This window comes from Micromys minutus (genome assembly GCF_963924665.1).
Source record: "Micromys minutus genome assembly, chromosome: 4".
Lineage (NCBI taxonomy): Eukaryota > Metazoa > Chordata > Mammalia > Rodentia > Muridae > Micromys > Micromys minutus.
The window spans coordinates 26,766,275-26,784,720 of record NC_137973.1 but is presented as its reverse complement, the minus strand read 5'-3'; the positions used below and the strand labels follow the sequence as shown (position 1 = coordinate 26,784,720).

The 18,446-nt window shown below is 45.7% G+C and overlaps 1 protein-coding gene across 1 annotated transcript in view; it reads right to left on the bottom strand.

Annotated features, from left to right (window-relative positions):
* Positions 1-18,446, bottom strand: part of NUP210L (nucleoporin 210 like) — a gene marked incomplete at both ends in the record, with an annotated part of 91,474 nt that overhangs the window by 14,671 nt on the left and 58,357 nt on the right. The window contains 11 exons of the mRNA XM_080916464.1: positions 1,536-1,753; positions 3,519-3,694; positions 4,936-5,110; positions 8,148-8,239; positions 8,573-8,731; positions 10,374-10,505; positions 11,045-11,125; positions 12,370-12,549; positions 13,629-13,691; positions 15,524-15,656; positions 17,023-17,150. Of these exons, the coding sequence (XP_080772590.1) occupies positions 1,536-1,753; positions 3,519-3,694; positions 4,936-5,110; positions 8,148-8,239; positions 8,573-8,731; positions 10,374-10,505; positions 11,045-11,125; positions 12,370-12,549; positions 13,629-13,691; positions 15,524-15,656; positions 17,023-17,150 (1,537 nt within the window). The remainder of the gene's footprint in view (positions 1-1,535; positions 1,754-3,518; positions 3,695-4,935; positions 5,111-8,147; positions 8,240-8,572; positions 8,732-10,373; positions 10,506-11,044; positions 11,126-12,369; positions 12,550-13,628; positions 13,692-15,523; positions 15,657-17,022; positions 17,151-18,446) is intronic.

Genomic DNA, 18,446 nt, shown 5'->3' with positions numbered 1-18,446 from the left:
TACAAAAGGGTGAGGCTCCAGGGGCCCCCCTCCCTTTCTATGAGGCAATGTTAGCAATGAACAAGTCTGATGTAGGGGTCTCCTAGGAGTCCCACTGCTCCGATGCAAATGATGGCTGTATGCTGAGAGGACAGTGTTCCACAGCAGATGACGTGTGGCAGTGTATACCACTCTCAGACACACTGTCTGTAAAGCCAAAGAATTAACATTTCCTAGCCAAGGAGAAATTTACTTTTCATTTTTTGAATGCTAGGGATTGAACCCAAGGAATAATTTTCTATAATTTTTATTGAGCTTAGTAGAACTTCCATCCAATAGAAATGTTTTGCAGGACAAGGTAGTTTAGGGCTAGCAAACGGTGAGGATAGTGTAAGTGCTTGCTGTGTGAGCCTCATGACCTGAGTTTGATCTCCTGAACCCCCAATGAAAGGGAGAACTAACTCCACAAAGTTGTCCTCTGGCCTTTACATCTGTGCCAGGGTATATGCACATATGCACCCATGCATGCTCGAATGAACTCGGGCTCTGTAAACTTACCACCGTAATTATCAGACATTGGATTGATCCTTCATTGTTGCCTCATGGCACATATATATATACTTGGTTCTCAAAATGAAGCCCCATTGATTTTTTTCTTTTATTGTTATAATTTTAAATATTTGTAGATTTAAAATTTTTGTATATGAATGTTTGCCTACATGCACATTCATGTACACTACATATGTGCCTGTTTTCCAGTGGAGGTCGGAAGAGGGAGTTACGGATGGTTGTGAGCCACCATGGGAATTGAACCCAGGTCCTATTAAGAATAGGTCCTATTAAGCTCTTAATCGTGGAGTTACCTCTCTACTCCAGCTTTTCCTTTTATTTTTTTATTTTGTTTATTTATTTTAGTTTTTAGAGACAGGATTCCTCTGTGTAGCTTTGGCTGTATTAGAATTCACTTTGTAGACCAAGGTGGCCTTCAACTCAGAGATCCGCCTGCCTCCGCCTTGTGAGTACAGGTACCAAAGGTGTGCACCACCATGTCTGGCACTTTTATTATTTTTAACCTAGCAGTTACTTACATTTCTTCACAAGCTGAGATGAACACAAAGTACATTGTATAATAGAAAGTTGATAAGTGCTACTAGTCAGCTTCTAATTGGTTATTGAGAAAAATGGTCATTCAGCTAGAATGACAAGTAATGAAACACTCTAAACCATCAGATAGCTCAGCAGGAAAGGGCTCCTGCCACCAACCTGAGTGCAAGTGGTAGAAAAGGAAAACTAAGTCCCCCAAATTGTCATCATCCCCATACACAAATAAGTAAAACTTCATAAGAAACAAGATACATAAATACTTTTCTGGGGTTGTAGAGAGGGACAGGGTCTCGTTATGTGGCTCTAGCTAATCTGGAGCTGCTTATACAGATCAGACTGGCCTCACATTCACAGAGATCTACCTTCCTCTGCCTCCCTAGTGCTGGGATTCAAGGTGTGTACCACCCCACCAGAGCTGTCTTCTGCTTGTGGCTAAGGGGATATATACCCACCATGCTGATTGACAAGTTGAGTGCTGAAGCAGATGACATCTCCAACAAAGAAGAGCTTGGTGTCGGGTTCAATGGCGTGTTCTACAGCAACGGGGATGTAATCTGCCATGCCAGGGTGCCTCTGGTCCCAAAGCCCCACAACTGTCACCCCTTTATTCACAGCCTGGGCCATGTATGTATAGTTTCTGTTTCCTGGTCCAATAAGCAGCAAGTCATCTCTGAAAGCAGACACGAGGGGAAAAACTGTCTGAAAGAGCAGCTGAGCACGTAATTCAGCGATGAGATATTTAACGGGCTCGCAGAAGCCCCTGGCTGACAGCAGAAAGCAGTCCGGTGCACGCAGTGAATACTAGACTAGCCAGAGCCTACAAAGCAAGATCCTGTTCCAAACAGATGAACAAGTCCTATGGATACATACTATGTAGGGAAAAATTGAGGGGTGAGAACCTGTTTTAAAGTTTTTGTTAATTGTTTCTGTGTGTGTGATGGCCACATGTATGCCACAGACCATGGGTGGTAGTCAGAGGACAATTTTTGGGCTATGAGTTCTGTCTTTTCACTATCTGGGACCTGAGAATTTGACTAGGTATCAGGCTTGGCAGCCAGTGCCTTGCTGAGCCACCTCACTGAGAGAGGGTCTCCTGTAAACCAGGCTTTCCTTGATCCTGTATGTAGTTCAGGATGGCCTTATATTTCTGATTCTCCTTGCCCCCACCTCCCAAACACTAGAATTATGGGTATGGTTATAGGCACACTTGGCTTTTCCTAATAAAGTTCTTGGTTTTGTTTTGTTTTTAAAGATAGGGTCTCACTATGTAGCCCCAGCTGTCCCGGAGCTTGCTATCCAAATCAGGCTGGCTTTGAGCTCACAGAGATTTGTCTGCTTCTGCCTCCTGAATGTAGGATTAACGGTTTTTGACATCACATCTTGTCACAATAAAACTTTTTTTGTGTTGTTTTGAGACTGTTTCATATAGCACAAGCCAGCCCCAAACTTCTATAAAATTGAGGACATCACAGAATTCCTGATTCTCCTGCCTCCATCTCTCAAGAGCTGTGCTGGGTTATGGGAGTGTTGTAACATCTGGCTTGAGTCAAGATGTAGATTTTATTTTAAATGAAAGATTTATTGGGACAACAAGAAACAATTCCTGAGTGTGAGAGGCTCTAAAGAAGGAATGCACTGAGTTCTCTGATAATAACAGGTAGCTTCTTGTGTACATTTTGTAAATTAAGAGTCAAAACTTACTTAGTTAACAGTATTCTTTTGTTTCTGGACCAGGATTTCACAGAGAGCATTGGATCCCCTGGAATTGGAGTTACAATGCGGTTGTGACTTTCCTGATGTGGATACTAGGGGACTGAACTCAGTTCTCTGCAAGTGCTGTAAGCACTCTGACGTGCTGGGCCATCTTTTTAGCCTATTTTGGTTTTTGGAGAGCATTTCAGTTTGTAGTCCAGGCTGGCCTGGAACTGCCTTGATCTCCTGGCAATCCACCTGTGTCAGCTTTCTAAGTACTGTGATTACAGGCATCAGCCCAGTGGACTTTAACTGGTTCTGGCTGTGTTTGTGTTGCTGGGGATCAGGTTTTGGCTCTCCGTATGTGTGCGTTGCTGAGAACAAACCACTTGTTTGCACGTGTTAGGGTGTTCTACCTCTAAGCTATATTTCTAGTCATCTCTCAGCCTCCTGCACCTTAAAATAGGGTCATACTCTGTAGCCCACACTGGACTGGAACTCATTGCTATGCAGAGCCCACGCTTGGCTTGCTCTGCTTGCTTTGAATTGGAGATTTTCCACTTTACATTCCTTAGTTCAGGGATTCCATACATGCATCACCACACGTGGTTCACTATTTTCATTCTGAGGAAAGAAATCGAGGTCAGGTTCCAAGTTCGGAGTGTAGGAGAAACCTGCTGAGAACTGAGTTAGCTTGTAAGGCTTCTACCACAGGGCCAGCCACGCCCCCCTGACTTCCATACCTGTTCAGAGCCATATAAAGCCGAGTATTGTGGGTGTGGAATTTTTCTCCAATGTTATTATAAAACTCAACAATAAAGGTGAGAGACATGCCCAAAGGAAAGGCTGACAGGGTCCTTCCTTGTGCTGTGTATAGCTTGGGGTAGCTGCTCAGTCGCAGGTAGGTCACTGGTGCTACCTGTGGGAGACAAAACCCACTAGTACAGAGAATGCTGCCCTGGAGAAGAGCTGCTTTCACACTCTAGAGCCTGTAACCAAGGCCACAAGCCTTGAGGGTGTGTGTGGCGTGTGTGCAGATGATAGGACAATGGTCCTGGTGTAGGTTCCTGCCTTCCATTTTGACCAGGCCTCTTGACTGCCATCTAAGCCAGGCTAGCAGTCCCTAGAGTTTCTGGAATTTCTCCAGTCTTTGCCTCCCACTTCTTGTAAGCCCACTGGGGTTACAGATGCTTTGCACTACGGCATCTGGCTCTTCTATGGGTTCTGGGGATCTGTTGCACAAGTGCAGTCGCCCACCGAACCATCTCCCCAGCCCCAGTGTTCCTTTGTAGGAAAGAGCTTTTGATTCGACACGCTTGGAGTGAAAGGAAACTTGTTGGCACAGGCAGTGGCTGCTTCATTATTCAAGAGAGGCTGGAGTGTGGTTGGTCAGCTCTCTGCAGAGTGCTCAGCGTCCGTTACTACCTTACCAGGAACACGGTAGGTTTTCCCCGTAGTATGAAAGCTATATTACAGTTAGAGAAAAACAAGGGGATCCCGGTTCATCGCTTCATAGCTTTATGTAGTCAAAGGAGGCAGTGCGCGCAGCAGGACCGATTATAGGCTGGAACACAGCACATGTCCGATACCCAAAAGACTGCTAGATTGACGTGCTCCTGGGACCTTTTCTACATTTGATCTGAGCCGGGAGACCAAGAAGCATTCCAAGGCCTCTTTTCACTCTAAAAATTCTAGAGAGAAGTCAGACATTTGTTTATTTTTTGAGATACAGTCTCACTCCGTAGCCCGTGTTGACCTTGAATATGCAACAACCCATGTGCCTCAGCTTGCCGAGTGCTAGGGCTACAGTCACGCAGCACCATACCCAGGGTTACATCCAGAGTCCAGCAGAAGCACTCTGTACTCTGCTCCCCCCCATCTCTGCAAACCTGGGAGGCTAAGCCCTTCCATCCAGGGCGTGAAGATCTCTTTTAATATGATGCTTTGAAGCCACGTCAGGATCTGCTCTGACACGATCATTTGTCGTCCAGAGAAGCTCTTAATCCTCAGGAGAGGACATTCCTCCCAGGCCAGGGCATTCCATCTACTTAGTTTTAAGGTGCTGGGATCAGACCCGAAGCTTCTGCATGCTAGGCAAGGAGTCTGGTACTAAGCTATACCACAGGCCCCATTATTTTATTGATTTAGTCCCTGACTCGCCTGGACTCCAGTTATGGTTGTTTGATTGACTCCAAAAGGTTCTATAGAAGTGACTTCCAATACTGCAGTACCCGCAATGGATCCGGATCTCAGGAGCCCTTCACCATCTTCTTCAATGACGGAGGAATTAGGGAAACACTTGAGAACACGGGAGCTCACAAAGGCTGCGCCTTCTCTAGGAGATAAACAGAGCAGGCAGGTTCCTGGGAACCCTGTGTGATCAGAGAGAAGCAGGTGAAGACTGACAAGACCAAGCTGAGTGTGTTGGCTCACCTGTACTTCTGCACTGACGGCGGAGGCAAGAGGATTGCCATGCATGTGAAAGGAGCCCAAACCCCATCCCAGAACACTAAAAACTTAAAAAACAGCGCACAGAGAGCACCTCAGCCCACACAACACACATGCATATAAAAACGAAAGACAAACACATCATTAAGGGAACGAAAACCTCCAACAGAGGATGGTGCCCAGCACTTAGGAGGCAGAGGCAAGTGGATCTCTGTGAATTTGAGGCCAGTCTGGTCTACATGTTGAGCTCCAAGATACACAGAGACCCTGTTCCCCCCACTACAAAAAAAGTCCTCCCCCACAAAAGTCACAAATTAAAAAAAAAAAAATCACACAGCAAAAGTAACCAGACCCTAAGACTATACAACTGTTTGTTTTTGTTTTGTTTTAATTTTATTTATTTTATGTATGTGAGTACATAGACCAGCAGAGGGCATCAGATCCCATTACAGATGGTTGTGAGCCACCATGTGGTTGCTGGGAATTGAACTCAGGACCTATTTATTGTAAGAGCAGTCAGTGCTCTTAACCGCTGAGCCATCTCTCCAGCCCCAGTACAACCGTGTTTTAAGGTAAGGTCTCATGTAACACCAGCCCAGGCTGGCTCATTAGTAACCCAGGCTGGCCCACTATGTAGCTAAAGGCTAACTTGGCACTCTCCACCTCTCTAGTGCCGACATACACAGGTGCGAGCCATCATGCCCAGCTTTGGCTGCCACCCCTGCCTTGCCCCCCAGAGTCTCGTGTATTCTAGGCTGACCCTAAGCTCCTTATGTAGCCAAGGATGACCCTGCATCCCTGATCTTCCTGTCTTGTCTTAGCTAAGGTTTCTACTGCTGTGATAAAACACACAAAAAGCAACTCGGGGAGGAAAAGTTTGGCTTACTCTTCCAGTAACAGTCGGTCACTGAGGGAAGCAGGGCAGGACATAGGAGCTGATGCAGAGGCCATGGAAGGGTACTCGTTATTGGCTTGTGTTTCATGGCTTCCTCCGCCTGCTTTTTATAGAACTTAAGACCATCGGCCCAGGGGTGGTAGCACTCACAGTAAACTGGACCTTCCCACGTCAATCATTATGAAAATGCCTTACAGGAAGACCGGCAGCCTGATTTTATAGAGGCAATTTCCCAATTGAGGTTGCCTCCTCTCAGATGACTCTAGCTGTGTGAACTTTACATAAAACTAGCCAGCACATGTCTCCACCTCCTCCTGGGCTGCAAATACAGGCATAAACCACCAACCTTAGGCCTATGCTTTTCTCTTTAAAAGTCAAATCCTACTGAGTATTAGAAAATCACTTGGACACAATAACTGAAAGCAGATATTCAAACAAATACTCATTCACGAATGATGCCCACAGCATCACACTCACAACAAAGAGTAAGAATAGTGGGGTGTGCTGGGCACAGCTTAGCTACACCTGCAGCTGGGTAGCAGAGGCAAGATGTCCAGACCTGTCCCAAACACTCATGGGAAGTCAGGCATGGTGGCATACGCCTGTACTCCTAGCACCGAGGAGGTAGAAGCAGGAACATCAGGAGTCCATGGTCATCCCCTCAGTTACAAAAGGAGCTGTGAGGCCAGCTTGGGTTCTAGGAGTCCCTGTCGCTAGTGAAACAGCAACTTGGGTGAAAGTGTTTGATGCAAAAGCCCGACTTGATTCCTAGGATCCCATCAGGAAAGGAGAGAATTGATTGCTGAAGGTGGACACTGTCCTCCACATGCTTCACTGTGACATGTGCCTACACATACACACATGCATACATACAAACATACACTCTAACACATAAACACCCACACACACTCATACACACGTGTACTCTTATATTCACACTCACATAAACATATACACTCACACACACACTCATACACACATGCACTCTTATATTCATACTCACATAAACATATACACTCACACACACACTCATACACACATGCACTCTTATATTCACACTCACATAAACATATACACTCACACACATACTCATACACACATACAGTCATATTCACACTCACATACACATATACTCATACACATACATTCTTATACATACACACACATACACTCTTATATGCACTCACACACCTTTGAGTTATTTTTATGTTGCATAAATTATTTCATTTCTGATTCAGATTAGAAAAATCACTTAAAAGTAAATGGTAGCTCTTTCCAAATTCAATTAAAAACATTAATTTTTTTTCCCATTGAGACAGGGTTTCTTTGTGTAGTCTTGCCTATTCTCCTGAAACTAACTCTGTAGTCCAGGCTGGCCTTGAACTCGTAGAGATCCACCTGCCTCTGCCTCCCAAGTGCTCACCGTCTGACCCTAAGAATTTTTTTTTGTTAATATTTATTTATTATATATAAGTACACTGTAGCTGTCAGACACAGCAGAAGAGGGCATCAGATCCCATTACAGATGGTTGTGAGCCACCATGTGGTGCTGGGATTTGAACTCAGGACCTCTGAAAGAGCAGTCGGTGCTCTTAACCACTGAGCCATCTCTCCAGCCCAGAATTTTTAAAATTTAGTATTAGTGTGTGCGCAGGTGTGCTGCTGTGCTTCCTACTCCAAGCCAGATGGCTCACATCTTACTTTTTGGTCCTGGGGTCAAATTTGGATTATCGGTGGGTTATCAGGCTTGTGTCCTAAGCACCTGCCAGCCCAGCCCTAAACTTTATTTATCAGAGAAGGGGGGGTTAAAGAAAGAGAGAGGGAGGAAGGGAGACAGACAGAGAGAGACAAGACAGACAGACAGACAGCTGTGTGTGGAGGTCAGAGGACAATTTTGCAGTCTGTGCTCTAGTGGCTTGCTGGGCACAGAGTTCAGACTCTACCTGCTGAGCTGCCTCTCCAGCCCCTGCGTGCAACATTGTAATGAAGTTTCTTCGTGTCAGAGCCTGCTTTCCTTCCTCTTCCTTACCTGTTGGTGTGCAGCTTGAGCTGAGAATTCATAGGCATCAGAATCTGCTCAGGTTGGCAGTCTGCATAGAAAAGTTGGAGTTTCTCAAATACCTAATGAGAGAAAATAATTCTTCCCTCATTTCAGGGGAAAGTTATGATATCTATTCGCATATGGATGAGTCTCTGTGCAATCCAGGAGGACTGGGGGATTCTGTCTCAGCCTCCCATCTCTCGCAGGGTACTAGGATTGCAGATGTACCACCGTATCTGCCCTTTCATGTGGGTTTCAGGAATCAAACTCAGGCTGTCAGGCTTTGGCAGTAAGCCGTTTTTATTCTACAGTGAATGATGTGTGTGAGAGCTTAGTTAGAGCTCCAGGCCAGAGCTGTGCCTAGCACCACACGATTCCTCGTTCATAGAAACAAGATTTAGGTGGGCACTTACCAGGATCTGAATCTCATCAGACAGCTCCAGCAGATTCCCAGCAAACTGCCCAAAGGAGCTGTCCTTACTGCGGACGGTGACCTTGATGGTGGTTCTGCCAGCTGCTTTTGTGTGAACAACCATGGCAAAGTTGTTCTCAGCTGGAAGTTGTAGAAACACCTAGACAGTAAAGGGACGGGGTAGAAAGCACCCACTAGGGCTGGAGGCTCTATACTTGCTTCTCATACAGGGAGGCCCGGGTTCCATCCCAAGCACATCAACAGGGAGTGCTCAGCAGGCCTGTAGGCTTGGTGCTCAAGGGGAGGGGTAGGAGGTTCACGGTAGCCACCAGTTGTGGTGGCACAGGCCTTTAATCCTATCTCTCAGAGACAGACACAGGCAGGTCTCTGCTTCTGAGGCCAGCCTGGTACCACAGAGGGTTCCAGGACAGTCGGGGCTACATAACAGAGAGACCCAAATACATACTGAGTTGAGAGCTGGAGTTGTATGGTGGCACGCCTGTTATTCCCTCTCCTCCTGGCCTCTCTGCCTTACTCTTTCCTTTTCTCTTTCTCTTCTCCCTGCCCCCTTTCCTCTTTCTCCTTCTTCTCCCCCCCATATATATATATATATATATGGCTGTTCTACCTGCATATACACCTACATGCCAGAAGAGGGCATACAGATGGCTGTGAGCCACCATGTGGTTGCTGGGAATTGAACTCAGGACCTCTGGAAGAACAGTCAGTGCTTTTCACTGCTAAGCCATCTCTCCAGCCCCCATTTTCTTTTCTGAGGTAGGGTCTCATTGTCTATCCTTGACTATCCTAAACTTGGTATGTAGACCAGGTTGGCCTTGAACACACAAAGATCTGCCTACCACTGCCTCCCAAATCCTGGGCTAGTTAGAATCCCTTCAAACTGAACAAACCATGACCGGCAGCAATCAACTAACAACCAATAACCAACGACCCCTCCTCCTCTTGGGACTCTAGCACTCATGTACCCTCCGAAAGGTTCCCAGAATTCCAAACGGAACTGAAAGTGTGCACCACTGTCACTAAAGTTCTCAATACACTAAACGAAAGTAATCAGGCCAAGAAATGTCTTCAACAGTCAGAAGAGACTCTGGAAACTTTCATTCTTCAATGTGAACATTCACACATCTATAAACGAGAAGCTGATACGTACATCATTCCAGACTGAGTTTTAAGTTCCTGGGTAAAAATGAATTTCAGAAACAGGACACTGTGTTACTGTTTTTTGTTCTTATTGTTGTTTGTTTGTTTGTTTTGTTGTTGTTTTTGTTTTGTCTTTCACTTGAGTTACAAATAAACCACATTTTCCTGCTTTTGTTATAATTATTTTCTAAATGATACGCTTTTGCATTAATGAAATTATGTCAACTTAAGCCTAAATAATAAACAATTCATGATAACGTTGGGCAACAAAAGGATCCCTAAGGCAGGCCAAACACAATGCTGTGCCTGGAATTCCAGCATTCAGAAAGCAGAGGCAGGAGGATCACTGCAAGTTCAAGGCTAACCTGGTCCATGCAGTGGGTTTCAGAACAGGCAGTACTAAATAATGACTCCCTGTTACCCCCATCCCCCTAAAATTTTGTGGAAGGTGAAGGGTGAAAGAGCAGCAGTTAAGGGAACTTGCCTTTTCGAGCCGAAGTTCACTCCTGCTGGGATGCTAAGCTCAGGGAACCTGATGCTTCTTACCTCCGAAGACGCCTGCACTCAAGTATACCCCTGTAATTAAAACTAAAGATAAGCCCTAAACTCTCATGGCAATACACAAACAGGTAAATTCATACCTCTGAATGCCTGGGTACCAGGTCCAGCACATCCCTTTTGCTCATGGACCAGTGGAATGTGAGCATGGGGCTGGCATTGCTGAAGGAGAAAGGAGTCTGGGTACTAGTCACGCCCATGACATAAACTGGCATCTGAAAAGAAAGTGTGGGGTTGTGCTGTATTCCTTACCTACCTAGCATTATCCAAATAGTGAGCCCAGAGCGTGGCTCGCACACCAGCCTCAGAGTCGGCATGCTGGCACATACCTCACACCAGCCTCAGAGTTGGCATGCTGGCACATATCTGGAATCCCAGAATTGTAGAGGCTGAGGCATGAGGGTTATCTTGGGTTTCAGGCTTGCAAGGGCTACACAAGACCATGTATCAAGAAAAGCACACATGCAGGGGCTAAAAAGATGGCTCAGCCATTAAGAGCACAGGGTTTCCTCCCCGAGGACCCAGGTTCCATTCCCGACACCCACATGGTGGCTCACATCTGTAACTCCAGTTCTAGGAATCCAATGCCTTCTGGCCTCCATGGGCATCAGGCATGCATGTGGTGCATAGATAAAAGGTAGGAAAACACCATATGCATAAAATTAAAATAAATAAATCTTAAAAAATAAAAGCAGATTTGGGGGGAGGAGAGAAAAATGAAGGGCCACATGGACACTTGCTTTGTGCAACTGACCTTGGTGGCTGTGACGAGTCGGGTCGCAGCTGCAAGAATCCGAACAGCCTGGAGCTGGACAACTTCGATTTGGACTTCATCCTGCTCAGCAGGTGGAGAGCAAGCTTAGGCTGGGGAGGCTTCCGTGGGCTGGCAGAGATTCTTACAACTAGCTCATTACATGGTTTCTGATATTCAACAACAGCAAGAAATCCCTGTCATGTATGATTGATTTTGTTCTTTAAAAAGGTTCGATAAGGATAGGAACCACAACAGTGCCAAGAACTCTGGGTCCTCCACTAACGCCCACATGTTTTCTATGCCAGATGAGGAGCATCAGGACACCCCTGGTCTGCTGCATCCCTCATTGTCAACTGCACTATCACCGTGGGACAGTGGACCACAAGAGGTAGCCTGGTCCTTGGCTGAGCTAAAGGCTTTGAGGCCCCGGAGACCCTGAAGGGGCGGTAGGTAGGAGCTTCACCTATTCCCAGGCACCAGGCCCCTGTCACTAGCCACAGGTCCCCATAGATTTGTGGCCACCAGTTTCATAAGAGCAATGTCCTAAGCCCCTCCACATATGAATGAGGCATTTTTAACATCTCAGAGCAAGACAATAGGAAGAGCCAGCTAATGAGGTACATAGAGGCCTGGAGGGCTTAGCCAAGGAGCTTTCCTTCCCACACATTTCTCCCTGCAAAAGGTATTTAATCTCAGGCCCACCCCGAGAAGGGGTGGGGGTATGGTTTTACACATCTTCTTTCCACCTGGCAATAAATGATTTGGAACCACAGACTGTCTCTTTTCATTGGGATCCACCCTGGGGAGCCATAGAAAAGGCCTTTGCCTACTGAGCTACTGTCTAATCTCCTGTAGAAGGCTTCCTGGTACTCCTAGCTATGACAGCCACCAAGCCCAAGCCTGCAGTCAAGCCAAGGACTCTCCCCGAGGGACCAGCCAGAGCTCCCCCCTTAATACCTCCCTTGCCCTGGGCTAGATCCAGCCTGCAGTCCCCCTCCATTCTCAGCCCTTCCTCGGCTCCCAGTGGCACTTGGATGTCTGCGAGCCTGAGAACCACATGATCCCAGCCTCGACGCAGGCCTCTGGACCTTGAAGCAGCTCCGGCTGTCATAGGCCTCAGACTGCCCTTTCCCACCCTGAGCAGTGTCTGCCACTCCCCTATGGCCCAGCACATGTCCTGCCCAGTGGCCTGGGACAAGCACAGTCAAACTCTCCTGGTCCCGCCTCTCCAAGTGGCCACGCCCTGTGGTGGAGCAGATGAAGGACCCACAGCCCTACACATCACCCCCAGATTTGAGAGCAGAAACCGGACACAGCAAGGATACCTGGGAAAACACAATGACTTTGCCAGTGTCTTCATTCACTGTCTGGATGGTGCCGTGGACAATGGCCGTGCCGACCACTTTCCCTGTAACTTGCCCCCTTCTGTTAACAACAGCGACCGTCTGATTGCTGATGGAGAAGTGAATGATGGACTGAGGCTGAGGGCCACCTTCAGACATGATCTGGAATTCAGAAACACCAGTCAATGTCTGGAAGAACAGAGAACTTGTTTTTTCCAAGTAACTTGACTTCCTCTACTCCCAGGCCAGCACACACCGCATCAACACAAGCGTGTATAGAAGAAATGTGCGCTGCAAATGACCCACAGGACTCTAAGAGTGTTTATGCCACACATATCACTGCTCGGAGAGTTTACTTTTCTTCATTACACCCAGCTGTGCTGGGCATACAGGAGAGGACAGTAGGTCTGTATGCCCGTAAAACAGAAAAGGCAAATCATGTTTTCTGCTTTAAAGGCAGTTTTTATGCCTTAAAGTATGTTGGAGAGATAGCTCAATGGTTAAGAGCATTAGCTGCCCTTCCAGAGGACCAGGTTTGATTTCCAGTGTCCATATGGCAGGCAGCTCACAATCATCCAGTTCCATGACCTGACGCCCTCTTCTGGCATCCTTGAGTATTGCATGTAGTACACATAGGCACTCGGGCAAAACACCCAAACAAAATAAACCTCAACATTAAAAAATTCATCGGGGCTGGAGAGATGGCTCAGCAGTTAAGAGCACTGACTGCTGTTCCAGAGGTCCTGAGTTCAATTCCCAGCAACCACATGGTGGCTCACAACCATCTATAATGAGATCTGATGCCCTCTTCTGGTGTGTCTGGAGACAGTTACAGTTTACTTATATATAATAAATAAATAAATCTTTAAAAAATTCATCTATATTATTGATATAGATCTTCATAGATCACAGGCATACACTTGCAATCCTAGCACTTGAAAGTCTGAGGCTGGAGGGTTGTCAGGAGTTCGAGGCTAGCCTGAGCTGTCTCAAAAACCAAAACTAAGGGGCTGGAGAGATGGCTCAGAAGTTAAGAGCACTGACTGCTGCTCTTTCAGAGGACCTGGCTTCAGTTCCCAGCAACCACACAGCAGCTCACACCTGCCTGTGAGTCCTGTTCCAGGGAATCTGCACCCTCAAACATAAACACATGCAGGCAAAAACACTAATGCACATAAAAAAGTAATACATAAATTAATAAAACAAAACTAAAACCAAAAATAAATCATAGGAGAGATCACCTGCATCATGTTAGTTGCAATCAGGGTAATTTTCTCAGGAACCAGTCTGAATGGAGGGAAGACCTGGAGGAAACCAAGAGGCAGCATCAGCCACACTGCGCATCTGCTGTCTGCAGCCTTACCCTAAGGAAACTGCTCACTGCACACAAGCAGTATTGCCACACTGCGCACCTCGGTTTTATTTATATCAGCAAAACCATTCAATAGTGTTTAAGCAGCTCACTCTGCCTACTCGTTAAGATTACGTCTACAGTAAAGGCACTTGCTACCAAGCCTGAGACCCGGGTTTGGTTTCTCTCATCTCTACATCCTGTCTGTGGCATGACTGCCCCTCCTTCACACAAGATAAATGTAAAAAAGATAAGATTTTATATACGTAAAGCTTCTCTCTTTCTCATAAAGTAGGGAAAAACAACGTGGCTCATTCTCAGGTGTACATCAGTTTAAAACATGCAAAGATGTGGGGGCTGCAGAAATAGTTCAGAAGCGCATTGGCTGGGGTTCCGGAGGGTCCAGGTATTGTTCCCAACACCCACATGGTGGCTCACAACTGTCTGTCTGCTCCAGAGGATCCAACACCCTCAGATAGACACACATGCAGCAAAACACCAATTAAGGCTTATGAAATAAAAATAAATACTCATTTAAAAATGTAAAAATTTGGTTGGCTGACAGCCATCTTTTTGTTGTTGTTGTTTTTTTTTTTAATTAAGATTTATTTATTTTATGTATATAAGTACACTGTAGCTGTCTTCAGACACACCAGAAGAGGGCGTTGGTGCACAGACACATATGAGCAAAACACTTATACACAGAATTTTTTGGAAAATGAAAATAAAAGATTGAGAGAATGTGACTATAACTAATTTTAGTGATTTTTTTGAGACAGGGTCTCACTATGTAGCCCTGGCTGCCCTGGGACTCGATATGTGTAGGTTTTTGTTAAGGCAACACATGATTAGACAATGGAGAGGTGGGGGGGGGGGCGAGGAGAGGCTAGAAAAAATGAAAGAGGAAGAGAAGAGAGGAAGGATTCTGGGAGGAACAAAGATGGAGGCAGATGTGTAGGTTTCTCTCAGCCCATCTCTTTATAAATGAGGTTGATATAAATGTTTTATAAGGGATGGAATTGTACAAAATCACTTGACTTATCTAGGTTGACAAATTATATTATACCTAGTGGATTAGAGTAGTTTGGTGTGTTTTTTGATGTGACTACATAATTGAGTTCAAAAGGTGGAGTGCAGAGTGCATAAAGCCCACCACAGAGTTGGGATGTGTGTGTCTAAGGCTTGGCAACAACACACCAAGGGGAAGTGAGTGAAAACAACACACCAGGGCGGTCGTATCCACCCGGGACAGAAGCAGCAGGGACGGTAGAGTAAACCACTCCTGAGTTCTTAGAGGCAGTGTAGAAACACAAGACAGAAATCCCCGTAGTGCCAGATGGCCCCTCAGGATCCCACAAAGAATGGGATAAAAGGTTAGCTGCTTTTAACTGATTACCTCAACAGCTATGTAGTCCAGATTGGACTCATGGAGATCCACCTTCCCATTGCTAGGACTTAGGTGGGTACTACCACATCTGGCTTATTAATTCATTTGTATTAGTGTATATGTGTATACATGTCATATGTGTGAGGGAAGAGGACAACTTCCAGGAGTCAGTTCTCCTACTGTGTGTTCCAGGGATTGAACTCAGGTGGTCATCAGCCTTGTATATGTACATACATATATACATGTAAACTTTCTGTGTGTGCTTTCTAAATATCCCATGTATTTATTAATCTTAGGGGGAGAAAACAGTTAATTATGCAAGGAGACTGCCCAGCAGACACAGTCTGTATAAATGGGAAAGGACAACGTTGCAAAGTGACAGGAGGACCTTCACTTACCTCAATGTGCCGAGGTGCCGACGTGAATTTCCTCCCCGTTCTATCTGTGGCCATGGCCACCAGTGTGGTTTGCCCAACAGTGACAGCGCGGAGCATGTAGTTTTCAGAGTACTCGTCCTGGTCTTCCATTAATCTGCAAAGGCCAAGTGCTACTGAAAAGGATCTGGCAGTGCTTGTCTGTTTGCTTGTTTGTCTGTTTTCTTGTCTGTTTGTTTGTCTGTTTGCTTGTCTGTTTGCTTGTTTGCTTGTCTGTTTGCTTGTTTGCTTTAGACAGTGTCCCTCTATGTAGCTCTGGCTGTCTTGGAACTTTCTATGTAGACTGACCTGGAACTCACAGAGATCTACCTTCCTCTGCCCCCTGGTGCTGGGATTAAAGGATTAATTAAAAATGCCACTGAGGAGATGGAGAGAGGGGAAAGAAGATAACATTTAAAATGTAAATACAGAGAAAATCTGATAAAAATGATAAAAAAGTACCACTAAGCCCTGCTAAGAATGGTTTTGAGAAGGATCAGTAATTCATCTTTCTAAGATGCTTAATATATTTTAATTCTTCCTAAATGGATCTTCCAGAAAAATGAACCTCTAGAGTCAAAACTAATTCCCTGCAATGACGAGAAGTTTCTAGGGAGCAAAACCTTCCTTTCAGGCTGGAAGGACTGAGTGTGATGAGGTCAGAGAGGCAGCACTGTGAAGACCAGACTCCTGAGCACTTTCTCTTTATATTTTGAGACAGAATCTCATGTAACCAAGGATGGCCTTGAACTCACAATCCTGTCTCCACCTCCAAAGTGCTGGGATGACAGGAGTAAGCTGCTGGCACCTGTGCTCAGGGAATCCTTGTATGTCTTTTTCTTCCAAGGAGACTATCAAGAAAGTTTGTTGGACAAAGTTGAAGGTCTTCCAGGCTGGGGCACTCTCAGAAGATAACATCCAAGGAGAGTTTTAGAAAATAAAAATAGCAATGACATATTTTAGTGCTTAAACAAGGAATAGGGATCTTGAGCGTTTTAATTTTAATATTAATTAAAATTAATTTTAATTTTATGCTTTTATTTTATGTGTATGGGTGTTTTGTTTGTATGCATGTCTGTGTATCACTTGTGTGTCTGGTGGTCAAGGAGGCCAGAAGAGGGCATCAGATCTTCTGGGAATTGGAGTTATAGATGGTTGTGAGCCACCAAGCAAAGGCTGGAAATCAAACCCAGATCCTTTAGAAGAGCAGCTAGTGCTCTAAGCACTGAGCCATCTGTCTAGCCCCATTGTTTTAGTTTTTGGAGGGAGTCCTGTGTAACTCAGACCGGCTTGTGATGTTTTGTCTCAGCCTCCTGAGTGCTGGGGTTGCAGGTGTGCACAGCAGCATCCAGGCTGGATGAATACGTCCCAGAGACGGGCGGAGAAGACTACAGACAGGACAGAAAACAACTGGACTCAACTGAGGGAAGCGGAGAGGCCACAGGAGAGGAGAGGAGAGGGACTAGGCACCAAGGGGAACTTACTTCAGGGTGACAATGGCAGATGCCAGCTGTAGCCTGACACCCATGTTTCGGAAGTACTTGTTCCGGAAAGGGTGTTTGGAAGAGCCAAGAACCCTCACGACCACTAACACGGTTTTACCGATCTCAACCTAGTAGTTGAACAAAAGGCAGCAAGAGACAGGTGTCTGATAAGCAAGGATGGCTAAGTTTCTGAGGGGCAGACATTTCTGTGCAAGCCAGTTGTTCCTGCTGTACCTCTGGTCAGCTGACCCTGAAGCTCTGTGAACCATTGCCCCCCACCCCCAGTGGATTTAGTCACTCCCTTCTTTCTTTTTAATTACATGTATTTACTTGAGTGTATGTGCACACCTGTACCAACCAGTGTCCCAGGGAGATCAGAGGACAATTTGCAGGAGTTACCTTCTTTCTCCTTGTGAGTCCTAAGATTGAGCTCAGATCCTCAGGCTTGGCAGTAGGGCACCCTTACCAGTGAGCCACCTAGCCATCTATCTGTCTGGGTCTCCTCCTCGCCCCTCCTCGCTCTGTGGCCCGGGCTGGCCTGAAGCTCATTATTTAGAACAGGATAGTTTTGAATTCAGAGATCTACCTGACTCTGCCTCCCTAGTGTTGGGACTAAAGGCATATGCTACCTACCACCACCCAGATTATTTTGTTGAGACACAGCTTCTCTATGTAGCTCTGGCTATCCTGGAACTCCCTATATAGATCAAACTGGCCTCGAACTTATAAAGATCTGCCTGGTGCTGCTTTTGTTGTCATGAAAGGCATGCACCACCATGTCAGTTCCTTCTTGGATATTTTAAAATAAAATTTTTTTTGTTAGAATTGCACTGGGCTTATATTTTCCCCACACTTCACTTTTTCTTTTGAGTCAAGGTCTTCCAGTGTAGCCTAAGGTGGCTACAGTATCTTGATCTTGTTTTAGACTCCAATACTAGGATTGTAGGTATACACCACCATGCCTGGTTTAAGTGTATTTTTAACATCTTACTTATCAGTCCTGAATGAAGGCTAAAGTTTAGCAATTGGGAGAACTGCTGAGAAACAGAAACAGCATGGGTTGGTTATACACAGTGAGTTCTAGGCTAGCCTGGGTTATAGGGCGAGTCTCCTTCTCAACAAACAACAAATCCACCCAAGCTCTTAAAGTACCCATTTTATTTATCTTAATTTTCATCATGTTTAACATTGGAATGGTGCTTTGGGGCTTCTGTTTCATTTGATTTGGTTTTGTGGACAAGATGACAGTTGATGGCAGAAGAGGACACACTCTTGAGGGGTGAGAGTGGGCGATGGCCAAGGGACCACGAAGAACGGTGCTCTTTAAGGGCTTTTTGTTAGTGTAAGGGCTGGGGGGGACTGTAGCGTAGGAGAGATTGCCTTAAAATATTGTAGCGGCAATGAATAAAGTTGGTGTCATTCCT